This window comes from Saccostrea cucullata, unplaced genomic scaffold (assembly GCF_032062105.1).
Source record: "Saccostrea cucullata isolate Sc308-1 unplaced genomic scaffold, CSIRO_AGI_Scuc_v1 ctg3502, whole genome shotgun sequence".
NCBI classification, from domain to species: Eukaryota; Metazoa; Mollusca; class Bivalvia; order Ostreida; family Ostreidae; genus Saccostrea; species Saccostrea cuccullata.
The window spans coordinates 41,654-55,193 of record NW_026926190.1 but is presented as its reverse complement, the minus strand read 5'-3'; the positions used below and the strand labels follow the sequence as shown (position 1 = coordinate 55,193).

At 32.1% G+C, this 13,540-nt stretch overlaps 1 protein-coding gene across 1 annotated transcript; it reads left to right on the top strand.

Moving 5' to 3' along the window:
* The first annotated feature begins 358 nt into the window (after positions 1–358).
* LOC134271037 (chorion peroxidase-like) lies at positions 359–8,637 on the top strand. Its single transcript, XM_062753302.1, has 10 exons — positions 359–516; positions 923–1,119; positions 1,266–1,445; positions 3,660–3,824; positions 4,203–4,304; positions 4,554–4,664; positions 5,938–6,421; positions 6,541–6,759; positions 7,818–8,081; positions 8,559–8,637. Exons 1-10 carry the CDS (start codon positions 359–361, stop codon positions 8,635–8,637), a joined length of 1,959 nt encoding a protein of 652 aa, XP_062609286.1.
* The last annotated feature ends 4,903 nt before the right edge of the window (positions 8,638–13,540 follow it).

Genomic DNA, 13,540 nt, shown 5'->3' with positions numbered 1-13,540 from the left:
CATGGAAATATATGGAAAAAATACTTTGAAATTCTTCTTCTCAAGAACTACTAGGTCGGAAAAGCTTAAATTTATGTGGAAGCATCCAGGGAAAGTGTTGATTTTAAATTGTTCAAATTATGACCCGTGGGGTACGATGGATTAAGAATAGCATGGTCAAAGCTTCTCAGGTGAGCGATGTAGCCCATGGGCCTCTTGTTTTCAAATTCAAAAGACATTTGATCTTTGAAAGCCTAAATATCAGAAATGGAAATTCATGTACTAATTTTAAACCTTAAATTATTATTTCTTCGTTTTACTTATTTTACATTATATTTTATTTTTCAGTGCTCAAATAAAATTGAAATTATCAAAAGGGATGGATTCCTGTGGCTTGGAGGAAGGAAACAAGCGAGTTTTACCTAACCCAGATCAACACCGACTGTTGACCAAGGCAGCCAAAGGAAATTTCAACTATCATGACCTTATGTACAACACTCCTTTAAGATGGAAAAGATCTGCCTCAGAGTTTGCAGGGTTGGTTGTTTGTTTTGAACTTCTCTAGGCATTTTGATGTGCTTTATAGGTTTATTATTGATGAAGAAAGTAATGTAAGAGATTCAGTAAGATCTGGGGAAACAATAGTATTATGCATATGAAAAATCCTGTATTGCAAGAGCATCCAGTTTAATTTTTTTTAGTATATCTTTTTTTTTTTTTTTAAATTTGATTTTGTAAAAGAAATATTGCAAAAGAAAGATAATTAATCTTTAAAATACGTTCAGTGATAATGGCTTTTACAACATTTCCGTAAGGTATTGTACATACAATGTTTTCAATTTCGTATGTAAATATCATTGAACTTTCATTGAATGCCTGATAAAAAAATTCTATTTAAGTTTGCTCATTGTCAATTTAGACAGAGTTTGTTCTTATGCTTCAGAAGTAAAAGAATACGGCGCACCAGCATTAAGAGCGTGGACGATCCGGAATTCAGATGCGAGTTCCTGGATCCCATCGAATGCAATGCAACATCTAAATTCAGAACCATTGATGGCACCTGCAATAATTTGGAAAACCCAATTTGGGGAAAATCTGAAACCCCTTTAATTCGATTTTTGCCATCTGCATATGAAGACGGTAAGTATAAAATAGAACAGTTGTTTAAAGGTAACTGACTGAATTGCTATTAAAAAAAAATAAACTATATTCAGTAGCACGTTTTTTTTTTTCAATTTTTTAATATTATCAAATCAGCTTCATAATTATTTTTATAAACTTAATAGGTAGAGGTGCGCCTCGAAGTAGGGCTAAATCTGGAAATCCATTGCCGACTCCAAGGGAAATAAGACTTAAGATCCATGAAAAGAGTTTTCCTAGGCATCGTCTAGAAAATATTAATCACTTTGGGATGTCGTTTGGACAGTTTCTCAGTCACGACATGTTAGAAAACATTAAAGCGGAGGGCAAGTATACTAATTTCTGTTTTATTGTTGTTTGCAGGGGAAACTCTTTATTTAAAAAACGTATTTTTTTTTTAACAAATGAAATCCTTTGATTAAAAAAGAATTAAAATATTCTTCTATTCCTTTTGGGGAACGGAACCAAAGATTCAAATGAGCTTTTATGATCATATTTTGTCCGTCCGTCTGTCAGTCTTTATGTGTACTTTGTATATTTTTGACTTCTCAAGAACTACTGGGGTGATTTTAACAACTTAATGCTCAGATGAAAAATACATGCATTTCTCCAAGGGTTGGGGTTGGGTGGGGCTTGTAACAATTTTTTTTTGAACATTGAATGACATTTATCAAAGACAAAATCTTTTTTACAACTTCTAGGCTAGAAAATATGAAAACTACATGTATATATAAAAGAATCCCCTTTTAGAGGTAGGTAGTGGATGATCAACTTTGTTCAAAAGATAGCAGAGGGAGTAGGGTGGAGTATCAAAGGGCATATATCATACGAAATACAAAACAAATGAAAAAAACAACATATTTTAAAATGTTCATCTCGAGAACCCTAAAAGCAAAGATATGGTATAGTTATATAGAAGTATCTTATATGATGTAGATTTAAGTTTGTTCAATTAATGATCCCAGAGTATAGTAGGGTATCAATTAGAATCAAAGCTTTTCATATTCATACGTTTGAAAAATCTCAAAAACAAAAAAGGTCATTAGTGTTTTATAACATGGGCGCATATTAGGTAGTGTAGAGTCATATTTGTTCGATTGAATGACCACTATATAGTGCAAGACATGCATTTTGGGTGAATAAACTTTATAATCTTTACAAAGAATTTCATCAAATCTGAAAAACAGTTATTGCCTTTTTAAAACATATATTTGCAACCTGTAAAGAATTTGCAAAACCATGATAAGACATATTTATTAAAAGAGCATTAATTCAGTTACTGGTTCTAGTTGCATATTTTTACAAATTTTATTCTGTTAAAAAACTGTATAAAGAAAAAGATCTTCAAGGATGTAGGTGGGTGCGGAGGTCATATCCTCGCACAAGCAGACGATAAAAGTTCAACATCAATGGATTTTTTTAATACATCTATTTTTAGCCGGGCTTATTGCTCAAAGAGCAATTGCCGGCTTATGTCACCCTGTTCAAGACAGGATGTCAACCCCATAGTCGCCATTTTAAAGTTACGTGTAAAAATATTGAGCCCAACGTTGAGATGTTTTGAAAACGTGAGTTCTTACTCTCAACCGCAAACGAACTTCTGAACAATAATACAAACGCTAAATAAAGCAACATAAATCAAACGAAGTTTTATCTAAATAACTTTGAAAACTTCATTCTTAAGTCAAAGAACATAGTTTATTAGCGTAAGGATTTCTGATAATCAGTGTTATCGTAGTTCTCTACACTAACGAGGAAAAACATGAGAGGGAACCCGACTGGCCTGTTTGTTTACATTCAGCCGTAGTACCAGATTAATTTTGATTCTGACAAAATCGGACCGTGGTATTTGGATCGAAAACTCACTGTTAGTGTCTTACAATTTATATTGCTAGTTTTGAAATAATTATAATATATTACACGTTTAACAGAATTTTTATCACCATGGTTTAGCATGATATTAAATCATTTTACGTATTTATCTGTATTCAATATAATATAAACGTATGAATTTTCATGTAAGAAATTCATTTATATATTTGTTACTGAAATAATGTTTTGAAATGCTAATACGTTATAAAAATTCTTTAAATAAAATGAACATGCTCTTTTGGTGTTCTGTAATTTCTTCTTTGATACTTTGATTCCATAAGTTAAAAAAATATGGAAGCATCTTCAGTGTACGTGAGGTTTTTTTTCCGAATCATCCCACAAATCCCAAGGACTAATTTTAGATCAATTTTATACTTTTCAGTACTGAACTGATTTTAGCTTTTCCTTATCCAAAATGGTTATGTGAGCAAATAGTTTTATGAGCCTTGTTTTTCCTTGTTTTTTTATTTTTACAAAGTTTTCCTATTATCAAGATATACAATGTTTTAAAAACATTTTTTTTATACAATATTAATTGATATTCCTTTTACAACAAGTAATATTCAAAATAAAAAAAATATGTACATTTAACAAATCATTATTACGAGTATATTATACTCCGGAAAACACCTTTTGTTTTACTCTATGTCGACGTTATCCATTTGCAGCTCCCGATGGCGACGATCTGGAGTGCTGTGGAAAACACAAAAATGACCCCAACTGTATCATGCCAATCAAAGTCCGTCGTAATGATCCCTTTTTTGGACAGTTTGGAGTAACTTGCCTAAACTTTGCTAGGTCTCAGCCAAGTCCAGACCTGCATTGTAATTTGGGTAAATATCCTGTGAATTTTGATAAAATTGTTGTAATCTGACTATTAGGAGTAATGTTCAACCAAATAACATTCAGTTCTTTGGTGATTTTCCTAAATATGCATACTCTTTTTATACTGTTTAGTGTGTTGCATTCGAATTAATAAAGAAAATAAATAAATACCAGAGATATGAAATGGAAATCCTCGTTTTCATGAAGTATATATATAAATATATTCGATGGTAAATTGTAATTTAACAGGTTTGTTTATCTTCCAACCAAATACATATCAAAAATAATTAAATTATTGCATATTTAAATAATAATAAATAATAAGTATTACCATTAAGAAATTATATCCATATAATAATTTTTAAACCTCTTTTTTGTCAAATTAGAAACTCGGCATCAGGTCATAGAATACACAATGCCCATTGACGTCTCTTCCACCTACGGCTCCAGTCCTCAAGAATATCCAGATCTGAGAGCAAACGTTTCTGGTATTACTTTTAGCTATTTGCTTTTTCAACTCTTTCAGGTTACAAAGGGGATATTTTTTGATAATTAAATTAAATTAAATAATTCAAACACAACTACCTTTAATATCTATTATTCACTCTATCCAGCATACATTGCAATTTTGTTAAATGCATGCGAATGGCAAATGTTAAATGTTTAAAAGTGTGAATGTTAATTGTAAATTAGGTGTCAAATTTAAAAGTTGGATGTAAAATACGGGTTTGTTGCAGGGTTATTAAGAGTACAAAATCATCCTGTCGATAACCTGGAACTGATGCCTTCTGCAAATCAAGAGGATGCAGAAGACTGTGAACCTAAGAAATTTCAGTGTTTCCATTCTGGTAATACATGCAATTTTTAATAAATTTATAACACTGATAAAAATATAAATGGAATAATAAATAAATGAATATAGTTAGGAGATGATACTAGGGGATTATAGAGGAGGGGACTGGGTGTAAAGGGAAGGGGAATTGAGTCCTTCTGTATTTAGTCTGTTATATGTAAAATATATTTTCGGTCTTAACTGCCTGAACAGGTTTACTTGGCATAGTGTTTTGATGTAACGTATAGTTACATTTACATTTGATTTATCCTAGACTAGTCTTAAGCGTATATATGTTTAAAGCTGAACACGACTCGCATTGGCATCAAAAGCGAATTGAAAGTGGGGGGGGGGGGCGCTAAGTGTATAAATAAAAAATATTTTTACCTGGAAAAAAACTGACAAAAGAAAGGAAATGTCCATTTCCAAACAAAAAAGTCCTATTTCGTAAGGGGGGGGGGAGGGGTTAAGTTCGAACTAGAGTACCAATTTTTTTTCCAAACACCACCAATTTCCCCATTTTTAATATATACTGTGAAGTGTCTGTGCAAAGTGGAGGGGGGAGGGCTTGACCTACGAAGCAATGTTCAATGTCTATACTAAGTATATATTTAGAAAAAAGTGGGGGCTAAGCCCCCCTCCCCGGTTCTGATGCCTATGACTCGTAAATAGGCATACGCCATTTTCGATATCATTATCTACGATACATCAACACTAGGGGGTACTCGTTGCATTCGTTAGACCTGACTGCTTTATTGTCACGGGTATCGGCGTGGAATGGCGACCCGTGTTCGTGCTGGTTATTTTGTATCACCTTTGTTTGCATTTTATTGCAGTAACGTTTATCTTTGTTGTTTGTATTCTGCACTGACCTGTACAACTATATTCATAAATGCATTTGGTATCTTACTTTCCTGCATTGGACGAAGTATTACGTTACTATTCTCCTACCGAGTGCTGCATAGCATACGTCCGTCTACACCGGTGTCGACTGATTACACTGAACAGTGACCAAGTCCTGCTATATTTATAGGGGTCTGCAGAGTAGCGAGAATCGGGAGCAAAAATGGCGGACACATTCCATATACGAATCCTGTTCAGCTTTAAATTCTCTTTTTGATTCAAAAATATATGTACATATATTGATAATTTTGTATGACTTTGTTGTTCAATTTCTATAATTCATGAAATTAAAATTTGAAACTATTTCTTATGAATATATTGATGTTCATAATAACATGTTATGATTAAATATAGCATTGTATTTGTATTTAACATTTGATCTGAAGGTGATGGCCGTGTTAACCAAAACGCTCCTTTGATCATGCAGCATACTTTATGGCTTAGGGAACATAACCGAATAGCCAGAATACTGGAAGGCTTAACCAACTGGGATGATGAAAGACTTTTTCAAGAGGCAAGACGAATTGTTATTGCCCAGTTTCAGCACATCACTTACAATGAATACTTACCCACGGTCCTTGGCACTGCAATTATGGATCGCTTTGATCTCGGTCCTCAACCATCTGGAAAGTACTTCAAAGGCTATGACCCAAAAGTGATGTTGATGTTAAGATCGAGCTTTATGGTGGCTGCTTTCAGATTTGGACATAGCATGATAAACGACAATTTCGGGTTCAGAAAATTGGATGGAAGTAATAGAAGGGTTCTTCTGAGAAATTCGCTTTTTAATCCAGACGATATTTATGAAATGGAGGGGTTTGAAAGTATAGTAAGAGGATTGTATGATGAGCATTCACAGAGTGTTGACAGGTTTGTCTAATAAATATGAATAGAATTTCTCTCTCTCTTTCTTTTTAACTTTCTCTACACATTAAAAAAATTTTAAGTGCATTAAAGATTTTAAACTTTTATTTGTAATTACGATATAGATTCAAAACCGAAGAAGTAAGCAATCATTTGTTTGAAGAGCATGGTCATCCAGGATCCGGAAATGACCTCATCTCAACCAATATCAACAGAGGGCGTGATCACGGCGTGCCTGGTTACATGGAGTACAGGAGAATGTGCAAGCTACCCACATCAGATAGTTTCTGTGGCCTCACTGATCACACGAAAGAAGTGATTTATCGTCTAAAGAGTGTCTATGAGTATGACAAAATTCTTCCTTCTTGTGTTGTCCAAATAAACAAATTAAATGTTTATTCTCTTAAAAGAAAAAAAAAATCAAAGTGTAAAAATCATTTCACCTTTCGACAATCAGAATATATCTTGAATATCATTAAAAAGGAATAAAAATTTAAAAAAAATCCCTTGATTTAAATTACTGTCCAGAGAAGCCTCTAATTAAAATTGATTTTGACTTAAATAAGTAAGTACAGTTTTTCAGACAGATAAATCAATGTTACGTACTCCTCCTTGGCGGAGAGTTTCAAAGTCCCTTTAGGGGAATTATTTATAAGATTTATTTAACCAAAAGATGAAAATACCATTCTCGAGCTCTTTTGCATTCCTTAGATGTTAAAAAAGAACATAGATGAAAATAAGATACATACATGTACAATTAAGTATTGGAATTTTAAATTTATAAATTATTTCATATGAGATACAGGAAATAGGTTTTCTAAATGTTCTGAAATAAGAGCTATCATTATGAAAAAGAAAAGCATATGAGAAGCAAATGCAGTTAAAAAGAGTTATATAATTGTATGTAAGAATGTATTTTTATTCTTATATGTATATTCTTGCATATTTCACAAAAGCTTCGAATTTTACAAAAGAAAAAATTAAAAGCTTTTTTTCAGAGGAAAAATATCTCATTAACCCCTTCCCTTCAAATTGAATACTCCAACATTTTAGTCTATATGGCATATATACAAAACTGCAATGATGTATGGAATGTAAAACATGCATGTCTGTGTAATTATTATAAGTAGTATCAATATTGAGACAATTATTGATGAACCAAAAGTAATGTAAGTTACATTTTGTCACCGGTCGTTGTTTCACGAATTCATGTCATTAATTTTCACGAAATCTTTGCCCCTTAATTACTGCCTGTAAAAATTAATTTCTATGACATGCATGTAAGTATATTAGAGACCAACTATTATGTTAAGGGTATCCACTATACTTCACTAAGCATATACTACACACATTTTGTTTGATTTACTAGTCTAAGTATTTATCTTTATTTAATATTCTGCAGACATGTAGAGGACATTGACCTATTTACCGGAGGGGTGACAGAGGAGCCGCTTCCTGGAGCTCTTGTGGGACCAACATTTGCTTGCATTATTGGACTTCAGTTCAAAGCTCTAAAGTTCGGTGACCGCTTCTTTTATGAAAATAACGAAGAATATACGAAGTTTACAATGGAGCAACTTAATCAGATAAAAAATGTTACACTTGCTCAAGTCATCTGCAGAAATTCAAACATAGGAAAAGTTCAAAAAGAAGTTTTTCAACATGGGTAAGTATTCTGTTTAAGAGTGAAATTACATTTTAATAATTTATCTAAATAATTACCTTATTAAGATGAATTTGATTAAGTGTTTGATTGGGAAGAATGTAGAAATCTTAATTGACAGCTTATGAGAATTGCTAGATAAAAATTTTCTAAATTTAATTTTTAACATACTTTTGTTAATATATTTTAAAATTCTTATTACATTAACCTTTAAAATTTATGCAAAATCATCTTTTACTTGTAGAATCGAAGGAACTTCATTACGTTCATGATATTTATGAATTTTTTAATAAAGCTTTAAGATTTTATTTATAAATGAAAGCCAAACGAACTTCTTTTCTCTTTTTCTTTTCTGATTTTTTTAAATTTTGATTTTTATTTACTTTTTAGGTAAATGAATGCTAACAAAAGTAATTGTTAAATTAAGTTAATGTAATTCAATAATCAGTTCAAATTGATATGTGAAATATCATCTTTCAGAGCCCCTTTGGTGGATTGCTCAACTATTGGTGCAGACATTGATTTCACTCTATGGAAAGAAGAAAACACAATCCCTTAAAACTGAAAAAATAGAGCATGTTTTGATATATTGTTTCAATATGTACTATTACGTCATTAAAATGATATGCATATTGTGTGTCTTTTCTTTTGTACGGTGGTGATGTGAAGTTGTTTTCGCTGCACAACTTAAAACAAATAAAGATTGTAATCTTCAATATTAAATATACCTTTTACGAATCAATTATCTGATACCTGATTCTAAAATGTTATATCTTATGGTAAAACCGCTGAAGAAGTAATGAAATATTTGCAAAATGGCACTGTTTTCCCCGTCTTTGTAATGCCTGTCAAAAATACTAGTTTCACATCGTCGAATTTTTCAAAAGGGAAGTTTATATTCACATCTTATAAAAGGGTTTGACTCATTGACAATTAACTTCTCGATGTGCATGTTTCACATATAAGTAATCTATACAGGAATTTGCCCCCCGCTTGAAAAGTGGGGAATGTTAATTTGGGTCTGTCTGTCCGTCCGTCTTTCCATCCGTCCGTCCGTCTTTCTGTCTGTCTGTAACGCTTTCGTTTCCACACGATATATCGAGAACCCTTTGAGCTTTCGCAATGAAATTTTGCATAGCAACTGCCTATGGACAAAAGAAGAACCCTATTGATTTTGAGGTCAAAAGGTCAAAGGTCAAGGTCATAAATTTGCAAATTCTGTCTGTTATAACACTTTCGTTTCCGCGCGATATCTCGAGAACCCTTTGAGCTTTTGCAATGAAATTTTACATAACAACTTCCTGTGGCCTAAGGAAGACCCCTATTGATTTTGAGGTCAAAAGGTCAAAGTTCAAGATCATAAATTTATACATTCTCTCTGTGTGTAACACTATCCTTTCCGGGCGATATTTCAAGAAGATTTTGAGCTTTTGAAATGTAATTTTATACCAAAACTCCCTAGGACTTCTCTCACCCCCTCAAAGTGTCCCGCCCCGTTTGTTTTATAAGTATTTATTTTATTACATGTCGCTATTTTTAGCACAGGGGCATGAAGAGAGTTATTACGTATAGAAACAGATTCTCGGCGGACTTTATATTCTTATTACATCTATTAGAACTGTTTAATAAAGGTTAAATTAGACATCATGCATTTTGTAAAATTTTAACAATATCGAACGTGAATATATATATGTATGTGACTTCAGCTTTGCATATAATTTTTGCCAGTTTAAAGCGGTTCCGTGGTGTAGTGGTATGTCTTTCACTTCACAAGTTAGAGGTCACGGGTTCGAATCTCGGACGATCCATTTTCTTTTTTTTTCCAAAATATTTTTTTTCTAAATGATAGAATTCAGCATGTGAAATGAAAAATTTATGAGGTCTGGCTTGTACAAACTCATAAAATCGTCATTACAGAGTGATAAATATTCCATCTTAAAAGAATCTTCTGTACACATAATAAAGAATAAGCAATCAATTCTTTATATCCATATTGGCATATTTTATTTGCTTCAGTATACCTGTATACAGGTACATTTAATAATTCTACACATTCAGTTAAGGGCATCCGTCACCCCCCCTCCCTCCCCCAACTGCGCATGGTTTACTTTTTCCCTAAGCGGGGGACACAAATTTTCTGAATTAGCTTGTTGTATGTGTGATATGCCTGCGTGGATGTGACGGATCAATATCACATCCCTAGCAGTTAAAGCTAAAAAAAAGTACTTTATATAATGCACATGTTATTGGGGTACACATTTTCTTCATTTTGATTGTAGCATTTAATTGATATAAGATTGTTTCAAACAATGCAAAATGCACATCAAATCGAAATAGAAGTAGAAACATACCTACAAAAAATTATGTGAGACGATAAGCAATGTTAATGTCAGAAGTCCGTGCATGATTATTTATATGTTTTGCAACTTGATGTATTCTGTATTTTATAACAAAGTATGGAATAATCATAATAAAGTATACCCTTTCCCACATCACACCCTGCACCAGCCCCCGACGGATATCAGCCCTTTGCCTGATTTTTGTTGTCTCGGACTGAAACAGGATGTGATATTGAAAAGGGTAAGTATACATGTATATACTTCTCTATGTACACAATGCATGAGCATGACACATTAGAATCCGACTCGACTAATAAATTCAGACGTCTATTAGAGATTTAAGGTACTCCGATCCTCAGGTTCTGAAAACCAAGCAGTAACTAATTGAAAATGCTTACAAAAAAGCCTCTGAATTTGGAAAGTAACGTGTTTTTATCCATAATAGTTCTTCAAACTTTATCTTTCAAGTTAATGATATCATATAGAGAAAATTGGTAAATCTCAAATACATTTTCTGGAATTGCAAATAAAAACACCTGCTATGAATTTTCCAATTCAAACTTGAACAATTAAAGGTACTTGGACACAGATTTGAAGTTAATTTTTTCTGTATAATATCACGAATTATATATTTTAATAGCATTTCACACAAAAATTAATTAAAAATCTTTTTTCATTTCAAAGTTATTAAAACTTTTAATTTTTTGGCGAGTTTGATTGACACATCCTTTCACTGCCACAAATTTTAACTTTATTCTTAATCCTTAGGAAAACTGGCAATCTTGTTGTGTATTAATGAGAAATATTAAAATTTAAATCCAGAAAAATAATTTTATTCAGAGTAGAAATGTTAGAAAGCAAAACTCCTTCACAAGTATCGTCATTCCGTTGTGTACAGAGTTTAGCAAATCGAGCACACTCGTGTTATGTACACAGTTTTTGTAAACAGGGCGAAAGCTCTGTTATTGTTTGGTGTTTTGGTTCACCGGGTGCGTTTAATCGCCAAAGTCTGCTCACTACAACTGCACAGACTGACAATATATTGTGTGTTTGTTTTACTTTCGAACATGTCCACTCTGAATTTTCTGGATTATAGTATTAATATTTTTCATTAATACACAACAAGACTGCCAGTTTTCCTAAGGATTAAGAATAAAGTTAAAATTTGTGGTAGTGAAAGGATGTGTCAATCAAACTCGCCAAAAAATTAAAAGTTTTAATAACTTTTAAATGAAAAAAGATTTTTAATTAATTTTTGTGTGAAATGCTATTTAGATATATAATTCGTGATATTATACAGAAAAAATTAACTTCAAATCTGTGTCCAAGTACCTTTAATACATAAGAAAAATCATAGGTATCCAGGCTTTTGAAGAAATTCCACACTTTTCATACATATAATGAACTTTAATTTCTTTTATTTACTTCGATCATTTTACAATGCAAAGGTATAAAGATTCTCCTGTCATTGCAAAGCTCCATAAATAACTTTTAACTTCATATCATAATAATAAACATTAGTATCTATGGTTAGATTAAAATAAACACCATTTTCTTGATATATGTAAAATGCTTTTAAGAGGTAAAAATTTCGACTTTTAATTAGACCTTTCTGAGAACTTCGAAAAACATTGGAGCACATGAAGAGGTATATAATGAAAATTGTTGCATGAAAAGATTTAATTTTCAAGGTTCATTCTGATACTTTTTAAATTAAATTATTAATTAAAGAGTTGTCCTTCCTGGCTGAGGATCGGAGTCCCTTAATGATTTTGTTGGAAAAGATCATGATTTCTGTCAAAATCTTTCTTTTGCTGGCATTATCGACATTTAAATATGTTCAGTATGTGTTGCATTCTAGGTATCAAATCTGTAGGCACCCAACAGCTACATAGAATTTTTTATTTTGAGAAGAGAAAAATAAAGTACATGAAATATATTTGTAAGAGTTACAAAATAGCAAAATTAAAAAAAAATATTATTAAGGACAAGTGACCTGCTCTAAATTTCAAAGGAATATTTCAACTTCCAAACATTGATTTACATCAAGAGCTGAAACTATACACTACTGAGTCAGAATCGTAGAGACATTCCCATTTTTACTGAGAAACTTAGACAATGACTGACATTTTTACGGCCGGTGCTGATAAACTTAGAAAGGTGCTGACAAAATTGTGTTTAGAAACATATAAAATATCATTCAAGAGAGAGTTAAAAGTGGTTAAAAAGTTAAAAGTTTTTTTTTTCTATGGGACCGTGTTTATGCCCTGTTCATGTATTTGTATCTTTGGTACATTATTTGCAATAGACCTTCTGCTATCGCGCGTCACTCTTTTCATTTAATATGGATTTGTATATTTAGTATTGGCAGATTATTTGCAATAGATATTTTTCCGTTATCGTCATCCTTTTCATTCAATATGTGACCTGCATCTGGGTGTCAAGAATGGAAAGTTTGATAATTCTGTTAGTTGTATACTCGTTTCTTTGTAAAGGTATATATAGGGTAATTAAAGTTTGAGCAAAGAGCTCAGTAAATGGTACCTTGCCTCCCATATGATTGCATGTATAATGACAAATTTCATGTTTTCCTCTGAGAGACCCGAAATAAGTGTCAGATCAAAAATCAAAAAGGAAAGTGCACAATGGCTATATGTTATGAAAAATCTGTGAAAAAATATCTTAAAATTTTATTCTGTGGTATAGAAGAGCTGCGGATAAGGGATGGGTACCCTTCCATGTTATACAATTAATGGTAGTTTTGCCATTGGAATCCACAATGTCAAGTAGGATGTGCACAATATGGCATTAAGTACCAGAACTATGGAGAAATCCTAAATAAAACATCACTCATTGATATAAGAGGAATCGCAGATAAGAGATAGATACCCCAAAACGTAACAGACGGACAGTTTTGTTTTGGTCTCGTGCATCAAATTTAATAGGGAAATCTAATGAATGCTAAACTAAACCCCCTCTTGCGTTGACAAAAATTGAAGGAATGATTGATATAATTCCTTAGATTAAAATGTATATCAACTCATTTATAATTAAAAAAAAGATAATATCTACTTCAAGTGTGATAATTAGAATTTCACACCTGTCAATGTCTATATACCTTTC

Excerpts from the sequence above, each read along its gene's own strand:
- LOC134271037 (XM_062753302.1), top strand. The coding sequence starts at position 359 with ATGGATTCCTGTGGCTTGGAGGAAGGAAACAAGCGAGTTTTACCTAAC. Across the intron at positions 4,305-4,553 it reads TCTGAGAGCAAACGTTTCTG|GGTTATTAAGAGTACAAAAT; the intron begins GTATTACTTTTA and ends GGTTTGTTGCAG. Across the intron at positions 4,665-5,937 it reads ATTTCAGTGTTTCCATTCTG|GTGATGGCCGTGTTAACCAA; the intron begins GTAATACATGCA and ends TTTGATCTGAAG.